The 22,360-nt window shown below is 49.1% G+C and overlaps 7 protein-coding genes across 7 annotated transcripts; 5 read left to right on the forward strand and 2 right to left on the reverse strand.

Annotated features, from left to right (window-relative positions):
- The first annotated feature begins 860 nt into the window (after positions 1-860).
- Positions 861-3,017, forward strand: BO79DRAFT_207283 (pyridoxal phosphate-dependent aminotransferase). The gene is made up of 4 exons (XM_025682144.1): positions 861-1,204; positions 1,428-1,903; positions 1,989-2,274; positions 2,346-3,017. The coding sequence occupies exons 1-4, from the start codon at positions 1,123-1,125 to the stop codon at positions 2,945-2,947; spliced, it is 1,446 nt and encodes a 481-aa protein (XP_025543734.1). The 5' UTR covers positions 861-1,122; the 3' UTR covers positions 2,948-3,017.
- A 214-nt stretch (positions 3,018-3,231) lies between these two features.
- Positions 3,232-6,145, forward strand: BO79DRAFT_188634 (uncharacterized protein; the record flags this gene model as incomplete). Its single annotated transcript, XM_025680606.1, has 3 exons — positions 3,232-4,432; positions 4,982-5,340; positions 5,420-6,145. Exons 1-3 carry the CDS (start codon positions 3,259-3,261, stop codon positions 6,143-6,145), a joined length of 2,259 nt encoding a protein of 752 aa, XP_025543735.1. The 5' UTR covers positions 3,232-3,258.
- Positions 6,146-7,306: 1,161 nt separating this feature from the next.
- On the forward strand, positions 7,307-10,130 carry BO79DRAFT_275419 (GPI ethanolamine phosphate transferase 3; the record flags this gene model as incomplete). Its single annotated transcript, XM_025687661.1, has 2 exons — positions 7,307-7,371; positions 7,427-10,130. The coding sequence occupies 2 exons, from the start codon at positions 7,307-7,309 to the stop codon at positions 10,128-10,130; spliced, it is 2,769 nt and encodes a 922-aa protein (XP_025543736.1).
- Positions 10,131-10,271: 141 nt separating this feature from the next.
- Positions 10,272-10,574, reverse strand: BO79DRAFT_251406 (uncharacterized protein; the record flags this gene model as incomplete). Its single annotated transcript, XM_025685858.1, has 2 exons — positions 10,272-10,340; positions 10,419-10,574. 2 exons carry the CDS (start codon positions 10,572-10,574, stop codon positions 10,272-10,274), a joined length of 225 nt encoding a protein of 74 aa, XP_025543737.1.
- A 5,310-nt stretch (positions 10,575-15,884) lies between these two features.
- Positions 15,885-16,919, reverse strand: BO79DRAFT_138595 (putative C2H2 finger domain protein; the record flags this gene model as incomplete). The annotated part of the gene is made up of 4 exons (XM_025678164.1): positions 15,885-16,413; positions 16,463-16,542; positions 16,589-16,780; positions 16,866-16,919. 4 exons carry the CDS (start codon positions 16,917-16,919, stop codon positions 15,885-15,887), a joined length of 855 nt encoding a protein of 284 aa, XP_025543738.1.
- Positions 16,920-17,019: 100 nt separating this feature from the next.
- BO79DRAFT_57478 (uncharacterized protein) lies at positions 17,020-17,762 on the forward strand. Its single transcript, XM_025689442.1, has one exon. The coding sequence runs from the start codon at positions 17,121-17,123 to the stop codon at positions 17,547-17,549; it is 429 nt and encodes a 142-aa protein (XP_025543739.1). The 5' UTR covers positions 17,020-17,120; the 3' UTR covers positions 17,550-17,762.
- A 2,125-nt stretch (positions 17,763-19,887) lies between these two features.
- BO79DRAFT_275432 (uncharacterized protein) lies at positions 19,888-20,497 on the forward strand (the record flags this gene model as incomplete). The annotated part of the gene is made up of 1 exon (XM_025687662.1): positions 19,888-20,497. The coding sequence occupies one exon, from the start codon at positions 19,888-19,890 to the stop codon at positions 20,257-20,259; it is 372 nt and encodes a 123-aa protein (XP_025543740.1). The 3' UTR covers positions 20,260-20,497.
- Positions 20,498-22,360: the final 1,863 nt, after the last annotated feature.

Genomic DNA, 22,360 nt, shown 5'->3' on the forward strand with positions numbered 1-22,360 from the left:
TAGGGTATAAGGGAATAAGGGGGGGGGGGGGACAGCAGCCACCGCCACTCGTCATTTGCTACTGGGGCCGGAAATCGATACTACTACTAACTTGCGTATAGTACTACGTACTTTGTAAGTTTGTATGGTCTCGGAAGGAATAATGATGGCAGATGATTTGGGATTGATTTATTTGGAGCCGGTGTCGGATCCCAGCCGAAAGAAGAGTCCACTTGGAGCCCGTCGATCGGGACTGAGCCACGGGAAAATGATTGCGGTCTGGACGAGACGGTTGGGTCAAAACTTATCGATTCTGGGTTCGACGATTCGTCACGTATGCGGTGTGTGTGTGTGTGTGTGTGACTACTAGTCAGTTTAGTTGTGAGGCATTTTATGGTTGTGGTTGTAAGGCTGCTTTTTTTTTGCTTTGCTTTCCCTGGAAGAGGCGGCAGTTGCGCGATTATTCTACTTCTTCCTTCCTTCTAATTTTGTCAAGAAAGTTGACTGGTGCCTGCGGGCTGAAACTACTAGTAGGTATTGTTATTATTATTATTATTTTTTGTCGCAGATGAGAGGAGTTAGGAAAAAGGAGAATGGTAGTTTGTCTGTCTGTCTTGAGAGTCTGTCTGGGTCTGGGTCGATATGCCGTAGAGTGAGGGAGTAGATTGGGCGGAAAGGAAAAGTTGGAGAACAGCAAGACCAACAAGGCAAAGCAATGAGTTGGAGGGAGCCATCCATCCTGAACGCCTTAACAAGAGAAAAAATTACTTGTACCTTTTTTTTTTTTTTTCTTCTCTGGTCACTTTTTTATTTTATTTCCCTTTTTATCTTATTATCTGGTCTGTCTGACTATCTTCTTCTTCATTCTTATTTATTGATATATCCTCTCCTCTCTCTCCCCTCTTAATTCTCTGTTCTCCAACTCTTGTTCTTTTGGAGAGTAAGTTCTATCTTTGCCTCTACTACTTGCCTATCTTTTTTTTTTCTTCTCCTGTTGTCTATTCCTACCATATTAAAGAAATCCCCAATTCTTACTTAATTAATCCTTTCTTAACCCCCATCAGATCCAGGGAACTCCGATAGCTTGCATACACTAGATTGCATTCTTCCCCAGAATCTGCGACTTGGCAAAAGCAGCCCAGCATGTCTTTCTCCGGCCGCCGCTTGAGCATCCTGCGCCCCTCCAACCGCCGCTTCTCGGTCGGTAAGGAGTTGTCTGAGAATGGTACGTTATTCTTTTATTCATATGTCTTCCTTTTATTCTTTTCTTCATTTGTAGAAGTCATGTTCCCTGCACTCTTGCTTCTATACTTGCTCCCACTGCATGCAGCAATGCTGCTCAGCCTTGTGCATGAGGGGCACATAATCCTCCGTTTCCTTCAACAACACAAGCTACTAGTCGATGACTATTACATGCATTCCAACTAACATCACATCCTACCATGCAGAACTTCGTTCCGAAACCCACCGTCAGTTCCGTAGCGCCCACGAAGGTCACCGTCCCCATGCCGGTCTCGATGCCTCCCGTGCCTCCACCGGTGTTGTCTGGTGTACCGAGCGTGCCACCGAACATGGTTATGCTGAGGATCCTCACTCCTGGGCCAACCTAGGCCAGGGTGCCCCTGAAGCCGATGATGAGATCGAGGGCAGTTTCCCTCGTCCGACTTCCATCCCTATCACCTCCGCCGCCCGTGAGTACGGTCCCACCGCCGGTATCAAGCCTCTGCGTGCCGCCGTCGCTCGCCTCTACAATGAGCACTACCGTCAGGGCAAGGCCAGTCAGTACACCTGGGAGAACGTCTGCATTGTCCCCGGTGGTCGTGCGGGTCTGATCCGTATTGCTGCTATTCTGGGAAACTCGTACTTGTCTTTCCCTATCCCTGATTACTCGGCGTACTCTGAGATGTTGTCGCTGTTCAAGAACGTGAGTGCGAATTAGCGCTGCTAGTGGAATGACAGCAGTGAACAGTGGGCTCGGGGTTGTATACGGTGGCTAACTCTGCATCTAGATCGCTCCTATTCCCATTCCCCTCGCCCAAGACGACCACTACGCAATTCACCCCGACAAGATCGCCGAGGAGATCGCTCGTGGAACATCTGTGTTGCTGACCTCCAACCCTCGTAACCCTACCGGACACTTTGTCTCCAACCCGGAGCTTGCTCAGATCCAGGACATCTGCAGAGATCGTGCGACTCTGATCCTGGATGAGTTCTACGGCGGTTACAACTACACTACCGACTGTGACGGAACCACGATCAGTGGTGCCACCAACGTCGAAGATGTCAACAAAGATGGTTCGCCCGCTGACCCTCCCTGAACAAACGAGAACCGGTGCAGGTTGTTCCTGCCATGCTGACTCTCACAGATGTGCTTCTGATTGACGGTCTGACCAAGCGTTTCCGTCTTCCGGGTTGGCGTATCGCCTGGGTTGTTGGACCCAAGGAGTTCATTGACGCCCTGGGCTCTGCTGGTTCCTACCTGGACGGTGGTGCCAATGCGCCTTTCCAGGAAGCCGCCGTTCCCATGCTCGAGCCGTCGCTGGTGCGTGCAGAGATGAAGGCCCTCCAGGTGCACTTCCGCGAGAAGAGAGACTTCGTCGTTGGGCGTCTGCGTGAGATCGGTTTCCGCATCGACGAGGTGCCCCAGGCCACCTTCTACATCTGGCTTGACCTGACCTCCCTGGACCCTCCTCTCCCCAAGGAGGCCAACCTGTCCGACGGACTGAACTTCTTCAACGCCCTCTTGACCGAGAAGGTCATTGTGGTCCCTGGTATCTTCTTTGACCTGAACCCCGCTCACAGAAGAGACCTGTTCGACAGCCCTTGCCACCACTTCGTTCGTCTGAGTTACGGCCCGAAGATGGATGTCCTGAAGATGGGTCTGGACGGTATCGAGCGGGTCATCCGCCGGGCTCGGGCGCAGTTCGAGCCTCAGTGGGAGGACGAGGTGGCTGTCCAGGACGACTAGAGGTCGTGATTCCTAGCATTAATACACGTAGAGCAATAGAAGCATAAGCGTAGGCATATATACCTTTGAGAAGCCATATTGATTTATCGCAGAAACATAGTAGATATGGTAGGGATGGCTTGTTCCGAGACAGTATCCGTACAGGAAGACAAATGCCGATCGCGCCCACACTAATCACGTGATGCCCAGCTCATCTCACGGTCGCAACGGGCATCCCCTTTAATCCCAGCTACGCAGTATATCTTCTACCGGCCAGTTGCTTGCACCTGAGAGCAGCCGGTACTGCGGCGCAATATGACGTGCTCGCGGTTATGGCCCTCAACGTTCAGCGCGTCCTGAACCTAACTGTCTTCACCTTCCTCTCCTTGGTCCTGTTCCTCTGCATCATCCTGACTCCCGCCGATGCGATCTACCAGTGCTACATCACGCAGCGCCTCACGAACATCTTCATCATCACCGGCGGCTACGTTGTCACATTCATTCTCGCGGTTCTAATCTACACCACGCGTATATATACCAACCGAACCGTCCTCTCCGGCATCCCCAAAGCATGGATCCCCGTCGAGCGCGAAGACGTCGGCAAGAGTGTGCGCCGACTGGTTAAGGAGGGTTTGGCGCATAGTGCGATCATAGCCTACCAGGCTCGACCTAGGGACATTGCAGCCGACGGACATGATTTCTCAGGCTACGAATCGCTCCTGGTAGACTATGACAATCCACCCTGGGGTCAAGTCGAGCACCCCGGATGGTCCTCGCCCTCATGTCCTGACCTGCCCGACCTTCCCTATCGGACTGTAGTCCAGGAACTGCCTCATCTCATCGAGGCCAAGGCAGTGTCACTCGCTCCTCCCGATCCGATCTTCACGGCCACCCAGCGGGCGCTTCACGCGCCATTTCCCGAAACCGAAGAGTCCATTCCTGACACGCGGGTGGTGGAAGTATTACGGCGGCCGATATCGATGGGTCTGCGGGGGTATTTGCAGCATCTGACTGCGTTGAATGTGGTTGATCCGCCGGAAATCGGGATGGAGTTTGTCGCTCTGTATGAGCGGGCGCGCTTTTCGACGCGTGAGCTACACGAGGCTGAGTTCAGGACTTTGATGCATGTGTTTGCGGAGCTCCTGAGGGGAATGAAGGTTCTGGACCCCCAGATCTTGGATGAGGTGCGGGGTGGTGGGAGTTCCCAGGCTGAGAGCGAGTCTCTTATCGGGCCTTCGGACGAGGAAGGTGAAACCGATACGGTGGATTCCTATGGCGATAGTGAAGCCATGTCGCGTGGCCGGAGTAATAGTCTGCGGCCTTCGAATGCGTCCACTTGGGACGGCGCTAGACAGGGTCGCTGGTCGCCTGTTTGGTCGAGACGCTCGGAGGCGCAGCGAACCCTGGCGCCTCCTCGGACGCCATCGATGCGGTCGCTTCGACGAGTACAGTCGAATGTATCTGGTAGCTCTGGAGGGAGCGTGATTCGCCTGGTCGAGACCCGGAGTCCGACGGATTTACCGTACGCTTATAATGTTGGCAGCAGCAGCCGCGTCGACGGTAGACCTCAAACATAGATACTAGATAAGATTTGGAAAAAAAAAAATAACCAAAACCATTCTGTATAATTACACAATTGAAGATGCGATTTCTCCCTTAGATTTGCAATATGCCACTATTAGTTACACAGCGTCTCCTATTGGCCTTAATTACCCATATATCCACCTGCCCTGGGCTCGCTGTGTTTCCCCAACGCCCAAAAAAGAACTTCCCCCACTTTTAGAACTCGGCAAAGAGTTGCTCCTGCCGTGACGTAAGCCAATCGGAGGTCCGGCAGCAACCGACCACAAGCCGCATCCAAACCGTGTCGGCGTGGCTTTCCGTCCTTGGCAAGGCGCGCGCGGCGATTGATAAGATCTGGCGGTTCCCAAAAGTCCGAATGAAAGAAAAAGATACTTGCCTTCTTGTTATCCCCTTCTCCCTACCTTTTCATTTCTCAAACCCCCCTTGCTACACTACTATATATATTCACAATGCAATCCATCCTCCAACGAGGCCGCTCATTCTTCACCCCGACCCCCTCGGCAACCCCGCAGGACAGGAGTCCCAAAGACAGTCCCAAACCCCAGGAGGAGAATGATGATGATGCTACGCCATCGGTCGATACCCTTTTCCCGAAGACCGACCCCGCTGTGGACGGCGAGGAATGTCTACACGACTGTGCGTCCTGCACGGTGAAATACCCCGCCAAATTCGATGTCGATCAGGAAGATACCATGTACGGGAATATTAATGGCTGGTCGACGCATGTGCTGGTTGCGACTGGGAAGGCGGATTGGGTGAGGGATGTTGCGGATGAAGAGGGGAGTGTTATGGAGGCGATTGAAAAGGGGGGGTTGGTGCCTAGTAATGGGGTATGATCTCACTGTCACTGCAGTCTGTTTGTTTTTTTTGGCTGCGCGAAGCTAATCAGTGTGGGGTGGCTATGTCTAGAAACTGAAATTGTCCGCCTCCAATATGCCCGTCCCGGATGAATATCATTATCATGATGCGGGGAAACAACCTACGACTGTGTTGCTTCTGCCCAGGTTTACTATCGTCGATCATGTCACGCCGCAGCTGGCGCCGGATTTGATCAAGTATTTTGTGAATCGCTCGCCGACGACTACTACCCCGTTGGTTGGTGGAAACAGCAATGATGAGAGTGAACAACAAGAGCAGCCCTCGACTGAAGAACAACAACAACAACAAGAAGAGAACATCACCGACATCCAATCCCTCACCTCCCTCCGCTCCCGTCCCTCCCCTCACTCCGCCGTTATCCTGCTCTGCTCCCACCGCACCCGCGACGCCCGCTGTGGACAGTCCGCGCCGCTTCTTCGCAAGGAATTCGAGCGCCATTTGCGTCATCTAGGCCTGTATAGGGACATGGATGATGAGAGGCCTGGGGGTGTGGGAATCTATTTTATCAACCATGTGGGTGGACATAAGTATGCGGCGAACGTGATTATTTATCGCAGACGGGACTTTGAGTGGTATAAGAAGACGGAGGGGACTGAGGAGGAAGAGGGCGCGGCGCAGGGTATCTGGCTTGCGAGGGTGAGGCCCCAGGATTGTGAGAATATTGTGCGGTATACGGTGCTGCAAGGGAAGGTGGTTAAGCCTGGGGAGCAGTTGAGAGGTGGGTTTGATAGGGAGAGGGGGGTTACGAGTTGGTAGGAATCTTTCTATCTCCTTGGGGTATATTATTGGTATATAAGGATATATTGCGAGAGGAGGGATTGTATAGGATTATCATAGAATGGGTATGGATATGGGTATATACAAGGAACCAATCAATGAAACATGCATGGGAATGAAACAGCTGCTTTACTTAGTCACTGAAATGTCTCACTGTAATAATATCTCCCACTATAACCCGGCATTTGGCAGCTACTATTCCCTAAAAGAACTCCAGAACAATTACACAGACCACATCATACACCCATTAAGCATAACCCTCCCCCATCCCCATCCGACCCACGGAAAGTAATTATCCCATAATAGGTAGCTTTCAAAGCTTCCCCCCCCAAAGTCAAAAACAAGCTCTTCTCATTACCATCAACCTAGATTAAGTCAACCAGGTAAACCCTCCCCAAGCTACCTAATTTACTACCTACAGTATTTTACTTGGCACAACGTAAAGTAAGTAACTTAGTAACTAAGCTGTCATCTCGATTTAGTTTACAAACATGTACCTAGGTTGATTGATTACGATCTTCTCCCCTTCACCGACCAACCATATATGTCCTCGCTAATGCTTCCCGCATCGGGCTAAGATTGTCCCCCCAATACGAGCGAAATTGATCAGCAGCAAGCAGTAGCCTCAGGCTAGCTACTTATCTATTACTGTAAGTTGTTACTTATCCACTTCGCTTGGAGGTCGGTTGGCGGCGGAGAATTAGTAACCTAGTTACTTAGTTGGTTGGTTAGACTGCAGTAGGTTAGTTAGTTAACCAGTTAGTTGCTTGGTTATGTAAGTAGTATGTATAGTTAGTATGGGTTTGGTATCGAAATACGGGTATGGTGTGTAATGATACGTGACGGTTTATTTCCATCTCTGTCTGGGAGAGTAGTATCGATCTGCATACAGTATCTAGTTAAATTACTTTGTTTTGAATGAGGTTGAAGTGAATTTGACTGCTGTGAGATGGTTACACAGGGGAGAGTTCGTGCTACAAAAAGCTAAGGAGACTATTGCCTGTGGGTTGGAAATAGAGCTGCCTGGTTGTTGATTTGCTTCTGCTGAATGTGATGATCATCATCTGTGTACGCTGTCGAGAGGCAATACGACATAGTATAGTCTGATTGATATGCACTACAGCATCTATACAACGCAGCATGGGCCCATCAACTACCACCACCACCAGCAGATGGCATCTCCCACTCTTCTTCCTCTACATTCTGTAACTATCCCACCACTACATATCCCAGCTCAATTGACTAACTAACAACATCCAGCCTCCTCCACACCACAGGCCTATACCTCTTCACCAAAGGCTTCCTCCTCACACGTCAAACCCTCGATTTGAAAAGCAATTGCTCCCATCCTCCCATCACTACAACAAATACTACCTGCTGGACGCCCCCCACCTTCACCAAAGCCATCATCCTCCTCATCGACGCCCTCCGCTACGACTTCACCATCCCCACCACCAACAACAAAACATACCACAACGCCCTCACTACCCTGCACACCACAGCCCTCACCACTCCCCACAATGCCCTCCTCTACCCCTTCATCGCCGACCCACCCACCACCACCCTCCAGCGCCTGAAAGCCCTCACGACCGGCACACTACCCACCTTCATCGAAGCAGGGTCCAACTTCGCCGGCTCAGCAGTCACAGAAGATAACCTGATATCGCAACTCCATGACGCAGGGAAACGTCTCGTCCTGTTGGGCGATGATACCTGGATGAAACTTTTCCCGGGATACTTCACCCCCAACCTGTCACGTCCATATGAATCGTTCCTAGTGGAGGATTTACATACGGTTGATGATGGGGTGTATGAGCATTTGGTACCTTTGCTTAAGGGTAAAGATGAGGAGAAGGGGGAGTGGGACGTGATCATCGCCCATTTCCTGGGTGTTGATCACGTCGGACATCGGTTTGGGCCGGGGCATGAGAGCATGAGGGAGAAGTTGGCTCAGATGGATGGGGTTGTTAGGGAGGTTATGGAGAGTGTGGATGATGAGACGTTGTTGGTTGTTATGGGGGATCATGGGATGGATGAGAATGGGAACCATGGGGGTGAGGGGGTGGATGAGGTACGGGCTGCGTTGTGGTTGTATTCGAGTAGGGAGGTTTGGGGGGTTGTTGATGGTGGTGATGGTGGTGGTAATGTTACTGGTGTTGTGGGAAGGGATGTGCCGCAGGTGGACTTTGTGAGCACGTTGGCGTTGTTGATGGGGGTGCCCGTGCCGTTTAGTAACCTGGGACGGCCGATTGAGGAGGCGTTTGCTGGGAGGGAGGGGAGGGATTGGAGACGCTTGGTGGAGGTTAATGCGTTGGTTGGGGCGCAGATTCAGAGGTTTACGGTCGAGTATGAGAGGTATGGATGGGAGGGGGTGGTTGGGTGGGATAGATGGTTTGATGGTGAGGTGGATTTTGGGGATGAGGAGGCTTTGAGGGAGTATTATCAGAAGTTGAGGGGATATCAAGGGTGGATGCTAGAGGGGTATAAGCGTATGTGGGCTCAGTTTGATCCACTGAGAATGGTTGAGGGGTTGGTGGTTCTGTTGCTGAGTGTGGTGGTCCTGATATGCCCCCAGGTGAATGGGAGGTCTGGCCTGAGAAGGTCTGGAATGGTAGTAGGGATCGTGATGGGGGTTGTTGTTGTGGCTGGTCATGTTGCTTTGACTGACTTTGCTCAGGGTTCCCTCACGGATGGAGTGATCCTGGGCGCTGCTTTGGGCAGCGTTGTGTGGAATATATGGCAGACTGGTTTGACTATCTTGCGCAGATGCATTCCGGGAGGAGCCTGGAGCTGGCAGGCTGTGATGTTCACTCTACTGCTCGGCATCGGATTTGCTTCGAATTCCTACACCGTCTGGGAGGACCGTGTGGTTTTGGTCTTTCTCTCGACATTCGGGCTATGCACTCTTGGCGCGTCAAACCATGCAAAAGATGTACGTGAAGCGTCTTGCTCGGTGATATTCATGCTTCTGAGTCGAGTCGTCTCGCTCAGTCGGGCTTGTCGCGAAGAGCAACTGCCGTTTTGCAGAACGTCGTTCTATCGTCTGGAGAGTAGCTGGGCTTGGCAGCTATCAAGCCCGGTCATTACCGCCGTAGCTGTGTTATACATTACTCGACTAGCTCTGCGAGACCACGCGGCTGGAAACCTGTTCTGGTTCAGACTCGGCGTACCAAGTGCGCTGCTGCTCACCACCGTCTTCAATGCACTAGAAACGGCAAGTAACAATGGCTGGCTGGCAGACCTTCTCACAGATGACATCTCCAAAACTGTGCGCATGACTGTTGCACGAACGGTGCTAGCCATTGTCTTTATTGGGTTAGCAACTGCGTTTACAAACACTCCAAGACATAGGACACTCGAACGGCCACTCATCTTCACGACAGCAATGCTCCTTGCAGGCATTCTCTCAAGTACTCCAACAGGCGGGCTGTCCTTGGCAATCCTCTACTATCAGCTCATCAACCTCCGGCGTCTCATCCCCAGCAACAGCTCCATCAAACCCACCATCGCAGCGCTCCTTGGGACATTACACTTCTTCAGCACTGGTCATAACGCCACTTTATCTAGCATCCAATGGAAATCAGCCTACATTCCATTCCGGGATACACAGTATCCATGGTCGCCACTACTGGTAATCGTCAATACATTTGCCGCGCCAATCGTGGCAGCATGCGCCGTGCCTCTTCTCCACTCGGGAGAAAATCAGAGCCAAGCACGCTTCCTGGCCATTCATAGCACTATATACACTGTCTGGGCTGTTTTTGCGGCATTGTGGGCGTGTATCCTCCGCCGTCATCTGATGCTCTTTGCCATATTCTGTCCGAGGTTCCTGATGGCAGGGGCGTTGTTGGTCATTATTGACGTTCTTGCTCTGGTTAATTCGGTACTACTGACTACTGAGTCTGGCTTACGCGTGGAAGAAAGTGACATAAAACAGCTCGATTTAGTTAAAGAAGGACAATAGCTTGCGTTGACGTCAACGGAACGAGCACAATATCAAATCAATCACTGTGTCTTGAGACTACCCGACGATCAATCAGGTGTGTATGGGGCAAGTCACTAGCAGTAATGAGCCCGGCAAGCCTACATGTTGTTAGAAGGTTTGTTACTGAGACGATAAAGAAGCTGGGATTACCCGGAAGCAGCGTTCACCTCCGTGGTGACGGTTGCAGTTCTACACTTCGTTAGCTAACCCGTCTTATCAAGACCTCATAGTCGAAGAAAGATAGAAGGTAAAGAAAGGGAAACATACATCCATGCACTGTCTATATCCTGGCCGACAGCGCTGCGCATCAGCCAGACCAGGGTCCTCAGACACTGCAGCGTCGACATCATTGTCTGCCTCCGCGGCCGGAGCAGCAATAGCCAGGGCGGCGAAGAAGAGGGTAAGAGGGATGGTGAAACGCATTCTGTCACTGCTTCGTTGAATTGTTATGCTTGAGGAAAGTGGTAGTGATGCTGATGTCGATACCCAAGGGGACAGGAGATCTAGGTGCTTTTATGCTCGAGATTCAGGTCTCGAGTTTGTCTTTGTCCTTGATGGATACATTCCGATGTGGTACAGGATATACTTCTATTGTCCAGATAAGTTGGCAGCTGAGCATCTAGACTTCGAGATGAGGCCGGTATATGGATAGGATGAGTGATGTGGGCTTGGTTGTGAGAGGAGAGTTGTAGGCTTACTTTCCGCTACTATTCTTTGGTGACTGACCCGCTCATGGTATGCGTTGAGATTGAGATTGAATTGATATATACATACATACACTATAAGGAACGATGCACGGCAAGTATCGCAGCAGTATATATACACTGCCCTACAAACCACTCACCAGATACTCAGAGCAGGATACCCCAGACCGTTCAACGCTTCAACTTCAGCCTCGGCCTCGGACCAACGGCCCCTTATCAATCACCCTAATCGGAGAATATACAAACTCACACAAGGTAACACAGCCAGGTACTGAATACGACTTCTCCATGATCATGAGGAGCTTACCCCGTGGCGTGGGATTGCCATGGCGTGTAGAGGGGGTTGTGGAACAGTAAGCTATCTATGTGTCTGTCGCATTGTGCCGCGCCGGTGAACTGATGGCATGCATTGGGTAGTTATGCTCCATCTATAGGTATGGGATGGATAGGTATGCACGTAGACAATATGTTATGGATTAGCTACTACAGGGATGTCTATAGTTGCTTGATACAAAGAAGAGATAATTTATGAGTGATCAGGTGAATTGATCATGAGACCAGCTGAACATAATGATCTTAATTCGAAACACTATGTGTATTGGATTGATTGACACTGACATCGACATCCCAGCACTTAGCTGACTGCTACCCTTATACCTCTACTCACAAGTATCCCTACCCTACCACTACCCCAGTAAAATTGACCTAGAATCTGATAGGTAGATATACTCCCTCACACAACCACCTGAAACATACCACCATCCATCCCCTTTGACAGCAGTACACTTACCGACAACAAAGTACGGAGTACTTCCCAAATATGAGCACCCACGGGAAAAAGAAAAGAAAGATACAGCACACCCCCCACACCCATGTCAACCAACACTAGCTACTTAGTTAGTAGTCTACCCCATGCAAGCACTCCCATGCAAGGTACTTTTGTCCCCATGTCCAGTGGAAATTCTACCCAACATATGACACTGATTGATTGATGATTGATGGTGTGGTATCTTATAATGATCCAGTATTATATGACAATCAATCAATCAAACTATGAATTTATTGTGTAGACTGAAGTAGGTATAAGGTATAAGTATTGTATGGTCGCTACGTGTACAATCTATCTATATCCTTGTTGATTGTGCTGTGCTAGTCTGGGATTGGTTGGTTCGTGTATTAGGCCGGATGGATGTGTTTAAGTGGTTGTCTCAATTTTGGTCTGTCTGCCTGTCTGTCGGTGGGTTAGTGGGTGAGTGAGTGGGTGGGTGGGTACTATGGGGTGACTGATAACTTTGGAGGAGGCTGTGGGGTATATGCCAGTATGCTGGTACTTTTGATGAATGTATGAGGCTTTTATGGATGGTATTCTTATTCTACTTTCTTTCTTTCCATATGATTTTAGGGTATATTTTTGTATTCTACCACATTGGATACTTTACGAGTAAGGTATAAACATTTATCCACTACCACCACCACAACCCAATCCAACCCATAAGCAATGATGGTAGTGGTGGTGGTGGTGGCTTGATTGCTTATGCCAGCCGTGTGAGTGGTATGGTGTGCCACCACCACCACCACCACCAGCACATGAACGATCCGATATTTCCCCGACAAGCTGCTACTACTTACTACTTACTTACTATCTTCCTGTTTGATCAACATCATGATTGGTAGATCGATAAGGAAAAGCAACCCCATCACATCATCATCACATCTACTTGTATTCCTGTCGCATTGTTTTTTACTTTCTTGGGCTGTCATCATCATCATCCCATAGATAAATCAGTAAGTAGTGATAAGTAGTATCTATTTATATGTATATTATTACCATACATACATATATTTTACAAATACAAGTAATATGTAATGTACCACGTATGTTATATTACACGTATGTAAGTATGTATCAACCTTTCTCATCTCATCTCATCTCATCCATGTCATTTCCATCTCTAAGCGAAGTGCAGTGCACTGCAGGGGTTGAGGAAAAGTGATATCACCAAACCAAACCTAGACTTACTACCTATCCAGATTATCTTTATCTTTTCCAATGTTAGAGTAGAATAGTTAGGTAAGTCATACCCTACTGTTACACTCACTAACTAAATGGTTACTAAGTAACTATAGTTACTAGTAAAGTATTAGTAACCAGATAGGCGACGGATTGACGATCACAACAAAGAATGAGTTAAGTTCCGTCGGCAATCAGACTTATTTTGGGAAATGAGTTGAGTTGACACTTAAGTAGTTAGCATAGAAGTAGCTAACTCTAGACTTTGGATTTGGATTTCCGATTGTTCGATTAAGTGCTAGTAGCTAAGGAAGGATTGTGGAGCCGGCAGTCGTAAGACAATATACTATATCTACTTTAGCTTACTACATACAATCAATTTGTTACTTACTACTTACGGAGAAAGTGAGAAATACTCAAACAGTTGAACATGTAGTATAGCTATTCTTGGATCCAGTTATCCTCAGTCATGTCATATCATCCTGTCATGTCAATTCTAATCCACATTCACATCCATATCCACAATAAACTGCCTACTAACTTATAACTTATAACCGACTAACTAACTAATTGAATAACTTACGGAGTAATTAAATAAAACCACAAGGCAACCCCCGCAGCCTTTCCTTCCATCCTCATCTTTCCCCACAGCCCATCCATCTAGACTCTTTCCTTTCCCTCTTGCTCATCATCCCCAACACGAGATCCATCATCTCACCCAGATGACACACGCAGGAATAGACCTAAGTGGATTTCCAAGCTTAACTAATTAAAACTAACAAAACAACAGACGGTCGATCACAGCCCGTCCATCTATCTGTCAGACTCAGACCAGACCGAAACTTCTTCCCTGTCACACGGAAATGATATCCATATTGACTGTGATTCATTCATTCCTACTTTCTGCAGCAATTCTAACTTCCAACTTCCAAGTTTTTTCTCAACTAATAGATAGATAGATAAGTAAATAAATATCGGACTAAATCCGATCAGGTACAAACATTCCGTCCATACAACGGCATTGAACCGAAAGGATGATTCCTTAGCTTGAAGTTCGAACTTCAATCACAATCAATCTCTACTATCATCATCGTATATCTCCTCCTCCCCCTTCTCCACTTAATTCAATCCCTTTCTGTCTATCTGGCTGGCTGGCGCTTACTCCCGACCGACCGGTCGGTCAATCGCCGCGTTCTCCATTTCTGTCTCCATTGCTATCCCATCGCCATCCCCATCCTATGCTAACCAAACCCAGTTATTGATCAAATCCAGAACCTAACTAACTAACTGGCCAACTAACTAAATAATAATAATAATAATAAATCTAGTCTAGTCTAGTCTAATACAGTACATACTCCCGCCCCCGGGCTAGATTACTTACTGCTACTTTACTAGTTTAGTCCTCTAGTCACACTACACAACAGCAACAAACACACAAAAAACCAGTTTTTCTGTCTTCTCTTGTTCCACACCCCCCTACTACTACTACTACTACTACTACTACTACCGAGTCTCGGATTCTTTATCCCCGAGAATATGATTGATTCAATTAACTAACCTAACTAACTAACTTACCCTTGTTTCTTTCGGGTCGGAGAGCTCCGTCCGGTTCTGCCCGTTGGACATCATATCCTATCTTACCGATCGGATCCGCATTCTTTCTTTCCTATTGTTCTATTCTATGTCTGTCTGTTCTGTATGGAATCAGATACAACAACGACAAAAATAAAAGTTTGATGGACGCGTAAGTATATATAGCCAAGAAAAAAAAACAAAACAAAAGCGATAGCCATTCCTTTTCATGTGGTAAGAGAAAAGAAAATAGTATTACCCAACTTCGCGCATGCATGTATGTACAGTCGATCGAAAAGCGACCAAACGCAGGTGCCAGGTCATCGAATCAATCATAGGTAGTCTTTTGCTTTTCTCTCTCTTCCTTCTCTCATACACGCATTTCTCGCCCTAACTGCGGTAGACTTAGACTTAGACTATCTACTTCGGGCTATGGTGTGTGCGTGTGTGTGGTCTCGTTCGGCCCACCTGCACCTTACCAAAAAGCTCCCTGTCTAGCCGCACCCCCTCCTTCCTCTCTCCCACCATCCTCTTCGTGACTCGTGTATTCCTTCCCACCCCCCAGACCATACCATATGGGCGGCTGGATGGGGGTCGATCAGGCGCTACGACAGTCGTGGGTTAACTAGATAGACTTCAACCCCATGACTGGTTGGTCTTTGCTGCTACAAGCGCCATCGACGTGTGGAGCCTCTTCCCTTCCTTCCTTCGTTCCCTTTTTCCATCCCCCAACCGTTTCAGCCGTCGATCCTTGGCTGACGTTGGTTTGGTAAGTTGGTAGGGGTCTTAAGGAAGCTCCTGACAGGCTAGTAGCTTCCTAGAACAATGGCCCGACAACAATGGGCGCCCCCATGTGTCCCTTTTTCCCCTCCGAGCCGAGCCAAGCCAAGCAACCACTACTTACTTCCTCGGTCCATAGCATCCTTGTCAGCACGGCTTTGTTTCTCTGGTAGGTGCTGATCGACGGCCTACGTCGCGCGCGCCGTCAGCGTCACTGGAAAAGAGTACTCCGAAGGGGGGAAGGCATTATTAAAAGCTTCGGAAATAAGTACATACACCCATGTTCTGTATCCGTGCCCGTCAGCTCGCAGCTGCCCAGCACGTCATTCAGACCCAAAGCGAACGTATAGGCTATGCTGGTATAGAAAAGCAAATTGCATCATTTGCCAAGGTATCAAGAATATGACAAAAATGAAACCTCTTCGCAGCCTTTTGACAGAGGAGGGGCGCAACTCAACCAAAGAAAACATCATAGTCCGCAAAGATCACAAAAGGCGTTATGCCGTAGATGAAGAAAATAAAGAAATAGCAGCGGATGAGGCGTCTGACCAAATTAAGGACTCGTAAATGACAGTCATGATAGGGCATCACTCAAAGCACAAACGCATTGTAACTCCTAGTCTGAAACACTCGCTGTCGAATCATGCAAAGGCACTCGTGGGCTCATTAGCCAACCCCCAGGAAGCCCCAGTCCGTTCCCTCGGGCTGGTTCAGGATGCGGGCCGGCGGCTTGTAGTCACTGTGAGTGCTGGTTACCATCAGCGGTGGGCCTTCCGCTGTGGGTAGGGTATGGTATGGTTGCTGGAACTCCGGTGGCAGATATCCCTGACGGCCAGGATCGTATCGTTGCTGCTGCTGCTGCTGTTGCTGCACAAGCTGCATGTAGTGTTGCTGAGCACGCTGTACGTCAACCGGTGACGTGACAGGGATGTGCTGAGTCACGATTGGTGGCTGTTCTTGTATGGGCACCGGCGTTATGTGTAGGCTCTGGTGGGGATAAAACTCATGAGTCGGCGTCGGAGTATGAGGGTAGTAGGGTTGCTGGGCTAAGAGATACTGTTCATTCGGCACAGGAACGGCGACTGGCCCTTGATATGAGTGCTCGGAAACCGCATCTTCCGAGGGCAGTCGGGTCATGGATCCTGGGGGGTGGGAGCGGTGTTGGTGCTTGGTCAAGGTCGTTTTGCGGCAGAAGCTTCACGTTGTTAGAAAGACATTAGCACGAGAACCAGGCCAATGCTTACGCTCGTTCGCACGTTGGCTCTTGGCAGATATACGGCCTTTTCCCTGTATGGATCCTTCGGTGACGAGCAAGACTCGATGACTGTGGTGGTTAGCAGATAAAAAAGTGGTGAGCTAGTTGTACATACATCACTAAAAGCCTTGTGACATCCTCTGTGGTCACAGACATGAGGCTTCTCTCCGGTATGCGTTCGCGAATGCACTGTCAGTGCACTCCGTTGGATGAAGCTTTTGTTGCAGTCCTTGACCGTACAATGATACGGTCGCTCATTGGTGTGTATCCGATAGTGCCTGCACAGATCTGATTTGCGATTGAAGGACTACTGCCATTAGCACGGAAACTATAACGCCTTCAAGCAAGCGATAGAGTGGAAAGTGAAAAGCGACACTGGGTAAGATTCATACCTTATTACAATGCTCCCAGGTGCAGTTAAAATCTCGTCCACCACCAGGTGCCATGGTGAGGAAATGCAAGTGCAGAATCAAAAGCTATTGAAAGGTGAGTCGCAAGAAGGATAGCGGGGAGTGGGCCGGCTAGCGATAGGAACACAGGGAGCAAACAACGGATTCCAGGAAGATAAGAAGAGATGCAAATACAGGAAAACGAATCTGAAAAGAAGCAGCAAGTGGCAACAAGAACAAAAAGATTTGCAATAAAGTATGAGCAGACAAACACGACAAGAAATCGTACAGGCGACAGAGGGGGGGAGGGAGAAAACGGTTGGAAGTATGGCCCGTAGTAGTAAGAATAGCTATGGTGGAGGGAAAATAGGAGAGCGGGTGGGAGGGGAAAAGAAAGAAGAGGGAAGGAGGTCTGGACAAGCGGAGAGACAGGAATGTCACTGCAAATTAAGTCCGACGGCATGCAGCCTCGACAGTAATCATTGGAGGTCTGGACAGGCAGGTCGATTGGCAGCCAAGTCGCAGGACCGAATGATGGATCAAATGGGGAAGCGCAGTAGTGAAGGTGGATGGATGGAGGTGAGGCTGGCCCTGGAGGTCCAGCATAGCCGACAGGGAGGTATTCCAGACGTACCTAGCAATGGATCTAATAATAATATTCAAGGACGAACACGCAATGCGAAATAAAAAAAAAATTTAACAAGTGACGCGATGACGGAGAGGCGAAAGAGGGAGAGATGTAGAAGAGAAAGTGCAAAGCACGATCCCAACGGATTTCTCAGATGTAGTTCAGTAGTAATAATACTGGTCGGTCCGGGCGAGGTTGCAACGTTTCTGTGATACAAGAGGCAGACAGACAGACACAGACAGCTGCTGCTGCGGGTCTCAGGCGGTTCTCCTTCCAGGTACGCAAGCCAGACCCCAAGTCAAGGGATGATGATGGCTGTTGGAGAAGGAGAAAATAAAATAGAAAAAAGGTCGAAGATGGGGGAGAGAAAAAAGACGAGAAAGTCAAGAACACCTGCTCCAGATGGGGCAGATGGAAAAGAAATACTCGACGAGCCAGATGAGGAGGATTAGTTTACTGCACGAAGAGAGGAAAGAAAAAAAAGAGCTAGCTGACTGGCCGATGGGATGGAAGCTCTTGTTCGTTTTTATTTTCCTCGTTTTGCCTCTCCGGCTCTCGTGAGCAGGCCGTGTAATTTTTATAACGCCGCATCGTTCTGGCTCTACCTAGTAGGTACCTAGCAGCTACTACGGGCTGCTAAGCTCCTTCACTACTGTCCAGCGGTAATCAAATAATAAATTGGAACCTCCTCTTGGTCTCCTCCAGCCGGTGGAGCTCCCCTCTGGCCAGTAACCCGGCCGGGCTAGCTTGAGACTTGGCCACTTTTCTTTTTCCTGTACCCCTACCCCTACCCCGGAAAGATCGGGTTATACTATGTTGAAGTATTTCCTTCGGACCACTTGGGGGATTTTCTTTCACCAGACCGACATGGACACAAATGGAAATCAGAATAATACTAAAAACAAATAAGAAAAGAAGAAAAGAAAAATCCCACACCCAATGCAAAAGTGGAGGTGAACGACGAAGAAGAAAAAGAAGAAATCAAAAGTCAACGTTTTTATTTTCATTTCTATTTTCTTTTTTGTTAAGTATTTCTTTACCCCATCGTTACTGAACATGGGTTTACCATGTTTACCTACTACAATCTACCCTGGAGGTCAGGAGGGAAACACTCGGTATCAAACGAGATATCCAAGTACTAGGTACATAACATACTTACATACATACGGGCACCAAGCAGTGGCACTTAAATTAGGAATCTCTTTTAGACTGACTGACAGGCCAAGGCTATCTGGGTCCCGCTTGTCGATTCGATGTTCTGGAGGGAAAGAGAGAGGGGGGGGGGGGGAAGAAAGAGTGGAAGTTTGGAGCTAGCAACCCCCAGACAAAGTTACTCAAGACCCAAGGTTTCCCATCCTACTGAACCGTCTTCCGGTCAAGATGGCTTGGGGGAAGAGGGGAACACCGATCCCCACCCTGTCCGCTTGTGCCTTAGAACGCTGAAAGGTTAGGATATAGACTCGGCCAATCATCGGCGACCGAGAGAGAGCCTGGCCTTGGAAGAAATCTACTAGTCTAAACATGGTCTAGTTGCCTGCATCCTGGCTGCAAAACCTCGACGGACCGCTAGTATCGCTTACTGTATCGGGATTGTATCGACTATCTTTCGCGGGTCAAAATTACTGACAGGTACCTTGACACGTACGTCCCTGGTACCTTCCTTTTAGGTACTTCCACTAGGTAAGGGTAATCAGTGGTGGTAAGTAGTTGCCCGTCCATGTTTTCAAATTACTTTTTCTTCTAATTAACTCACCCCAAGTCGATGGTGCTGGAAGAGGAGACGGTAGTCCGCCATATAACATTCTGGATAGAACCACGACCGAAGACAATTGCACGGCGCTCCAAAGGAGTCAGAGCTGAGGCGGATCACAGCATGGTCACGCCAATACAACAAGCAGTGTCTACGTATGGGATATTCTGTACGACAGTGAAAAGGGAGGTAGGAGTAGGTATGTGTAAGATGGAAGGTCTGATTAGGTCGTGGGCTAACCGATGGAACTAACTTACTACTTCGTACCTACCCAAAATGATCATAATCTATTCCTACTCTCGTACTGACTCCAAGTATGACTATTACTATGTACATTGTCGTTACTTATTTTTATTTTTGTTTTTCGATTTTATTCATTTAGTTCTTATTTTTCATTGATTTATTTATTTTTCTCGCCAAGGTGCTGGGAAAGGAAATCCCGTCAATCCTTGTACCAAGGTGGTAGGAGCCATGCCCTCCAAACAATTGTTGCTGGAATTAAGTTCCTGACGGCCACTTCTTGACCCCCAACTGATCATGATGTCGGCCGTCCAGCAAAAAAAAAGCATCAACGGAGGGAAGAGACGGAAAGGAAATAAAAGAAAGAGAAGAAAAAAAGTATTGAAAGCCAAATGGGACAAAGAACAATGTCAGACCAGCCGGCCGACCAGGCAGCACAGATCGGAAATTATCAGCAAGGGATACCAGCGATGCAACAACCGAAAAGTGTGGCTTTTCCGTTCTGGGCCGGCAGGCATCATGCTGAAACTGGCCCAGAGCAGCAGCTATCCCCAGGGTCTGCTATCGGCCTCACTCCAAACCACAATCGTCCTACTCACCTTACCTACTTAGGCAGTAGGTCTCCTACTGGCAGTGGCCATGATACCTTCATCCGTTGCTATTGGACGTACTTCTGGGCTATCTTTCTTGGGAGAAACAACGAGGACAACGCCCCCAACGCCACGATATTCTCGGTGGCTCTACGATGCGGCTATTCTACCGATTCGATTGCTGGATGACAGCCAGCCGTAAACTCAAAGGGAGCGATTCATCAAGCCTCTATCAGCTGTTTTGAGTGATATTGACGCCTTTGTTCACTCCACGTGGCGGCTTCAAGAAATTCATCTGGATCGCGGTCTGTAATGCTCCATCAGTGATGGGGCCCCCGACAAGGGACCAGCGGGATTCACTCGTCGTCCCGTTCCCCCTCCTTCCGCCCGTCCACGGCAATATTAATTATTAATATGATACCATGGCAGTCATGGCCATCGGAGCCAATTAAGCTCATGACGATCAGTTGATTTCTCTAAGGCTGGAGCCAAGAGACTGGCGCCAATGCTGTCTGTTCGTCGTTGATAGCGAACTATAGGGGCTGCCTACTTTCCTATTGATTGTGGCCGACTGAACAAGCTCGGGATACACTTCCTCGATAGAATCAGCGGGTGATACATGGATAGATCTTCCATTTACTTTAACCAGGCTCACGGACTGCCGTGAGGCTTTGAACTGTAAGTCGACTAGCACCAGTGGATCTGGAATAGTGGCAGCGGATCGAACCCATGGAACAGGCAGGCCAAAACAATCGCCGCCCGCTTGTTACCAGCAGAGGCCGTTTAATACGCTTACTTAGACTTTGGCCATTCATGGTTTGGACCCTGGAAGCCCGAGACCCATCGCACTTGAAGAGCGGCTAGATACGTACGACATACACGCGAAGATAGCGATTAACAGTCGATAGTGTCTATAGCACGCACTCGATAGATCATCGTCTGCACACGATAGAGTTTCGTCTGGAAGTCCTTCCAGCAAATCGCGGGCTTTGGTCTGCCCGTCGACTCTTCAATTTCCGTCTATCATCTGGGAGGGTTTTTTCGGGGTTTGCACGACCGGGATCTCCGAATTGTTATGGAGCTTATACCACACTAGGCTATTGAGCCACCACTCTGAGTCAGGCACAATCATTTAGTTAACTAGAAGACTACGTACGGACACCGCCTATGGCCAGCCCAGTGAATGCCAAGGGGGCTGTTTCGATCGGGAATTGGCTACCAAGAAATGTACGAGGGGGCAGTATTCGACTGGTAGGGTGTGCTTCCGTTCGATGCTCGTATTGCTTTTTCCTTTAGTTTTCCTCGTCCGGGCGGCACTTCTTGGTTCCAGTTGACTCCCGTAGTGGCGCCATAGGCTTATACTCACTAACATCCGCATCAGTCCATGAGCTAACCCAGCAGGATTATGACTAACTTACTAAACGCGAGTCATCTGAGACTGGGGCAATCCACCAGCAATGACTTGGTCGTCAGCACACAGGGGAGGCAGGGGGGCAGAGCAGATAGGCGTACGTGTAAGCAATCGTGTGTAGTTCCCCGCCCCAACAGGAATTCATGCTAACCGATCCGGTGCTGGCGAGGTGAGCCCAAGCCGAGCCATGAAGGGGGGGGAGGTTTCTCATCCCGTTATCATCCGCGTTTTTCTGGTCTGATCTGATATGACACTAACTATGAGGCAGACAGCGTGCCAACTAGCGACGGGGTGGTTTTTGCGAGTACCCTGCTCGCTATCACGAGGCCGAGGAATTGAATAGATTACAGATGGGCTGGTAATCTACTTGGCCCCTACATGTACCGGGTACATCCACGCAATGCAACGGAGGACAGGGAGGCCTGACTTTGTGACGGTATCGCCGAATGAGCCGTCGAAAAGATGAGCTAGTGGCGGCACCCCCCATATTCCCGGTATACAGGAAGTAGGGTTATCTACATTATAGTCTGGTGCCACCACAGATACATGACAGCTCCTCCAGGTGTCGACCGGCACAGAGAACCTTACTGGACAGACCCGTCAATGAAAGCTCAAAGCTGACAGCTGGTCGCATCACTGGCAATGCGGGAGTGACGCCAGGGCTTGCACCATGCTGTAAGTCGCCGATCCTTAAGACCCAAAGGCTGTAGACGGGCTAATGGCGTGACTTGCATGCGGTCAAATAGGCGAAAAGATTGAAGAGTCTACTCTAGCACCCGGCCGGGGAAAATTGGCCAACGGCGAGGGAAAGAGGAAGGGGGAGAATGGAATTGGGGGGGGGGAGGAATGGACGAAACGAAAACAACGAATCAGCAAGGG

This window comes from Aspergillus costaricaensis (assembly GCF_003184835.1).
Source record: "Aspergillus costaricaensis CBS 115574 unplaced genomic scaffold BO79scaffold_4, whole genome shotgun sequence".
In the NCBI taxonomy this organism is placed as follows: Eukaryota; Fungi; Ascomycota; class Eurotiomycetes; order Eurotiales; family Aspergillaceae; genus Aspergillus; species Aspergillus costaricensis.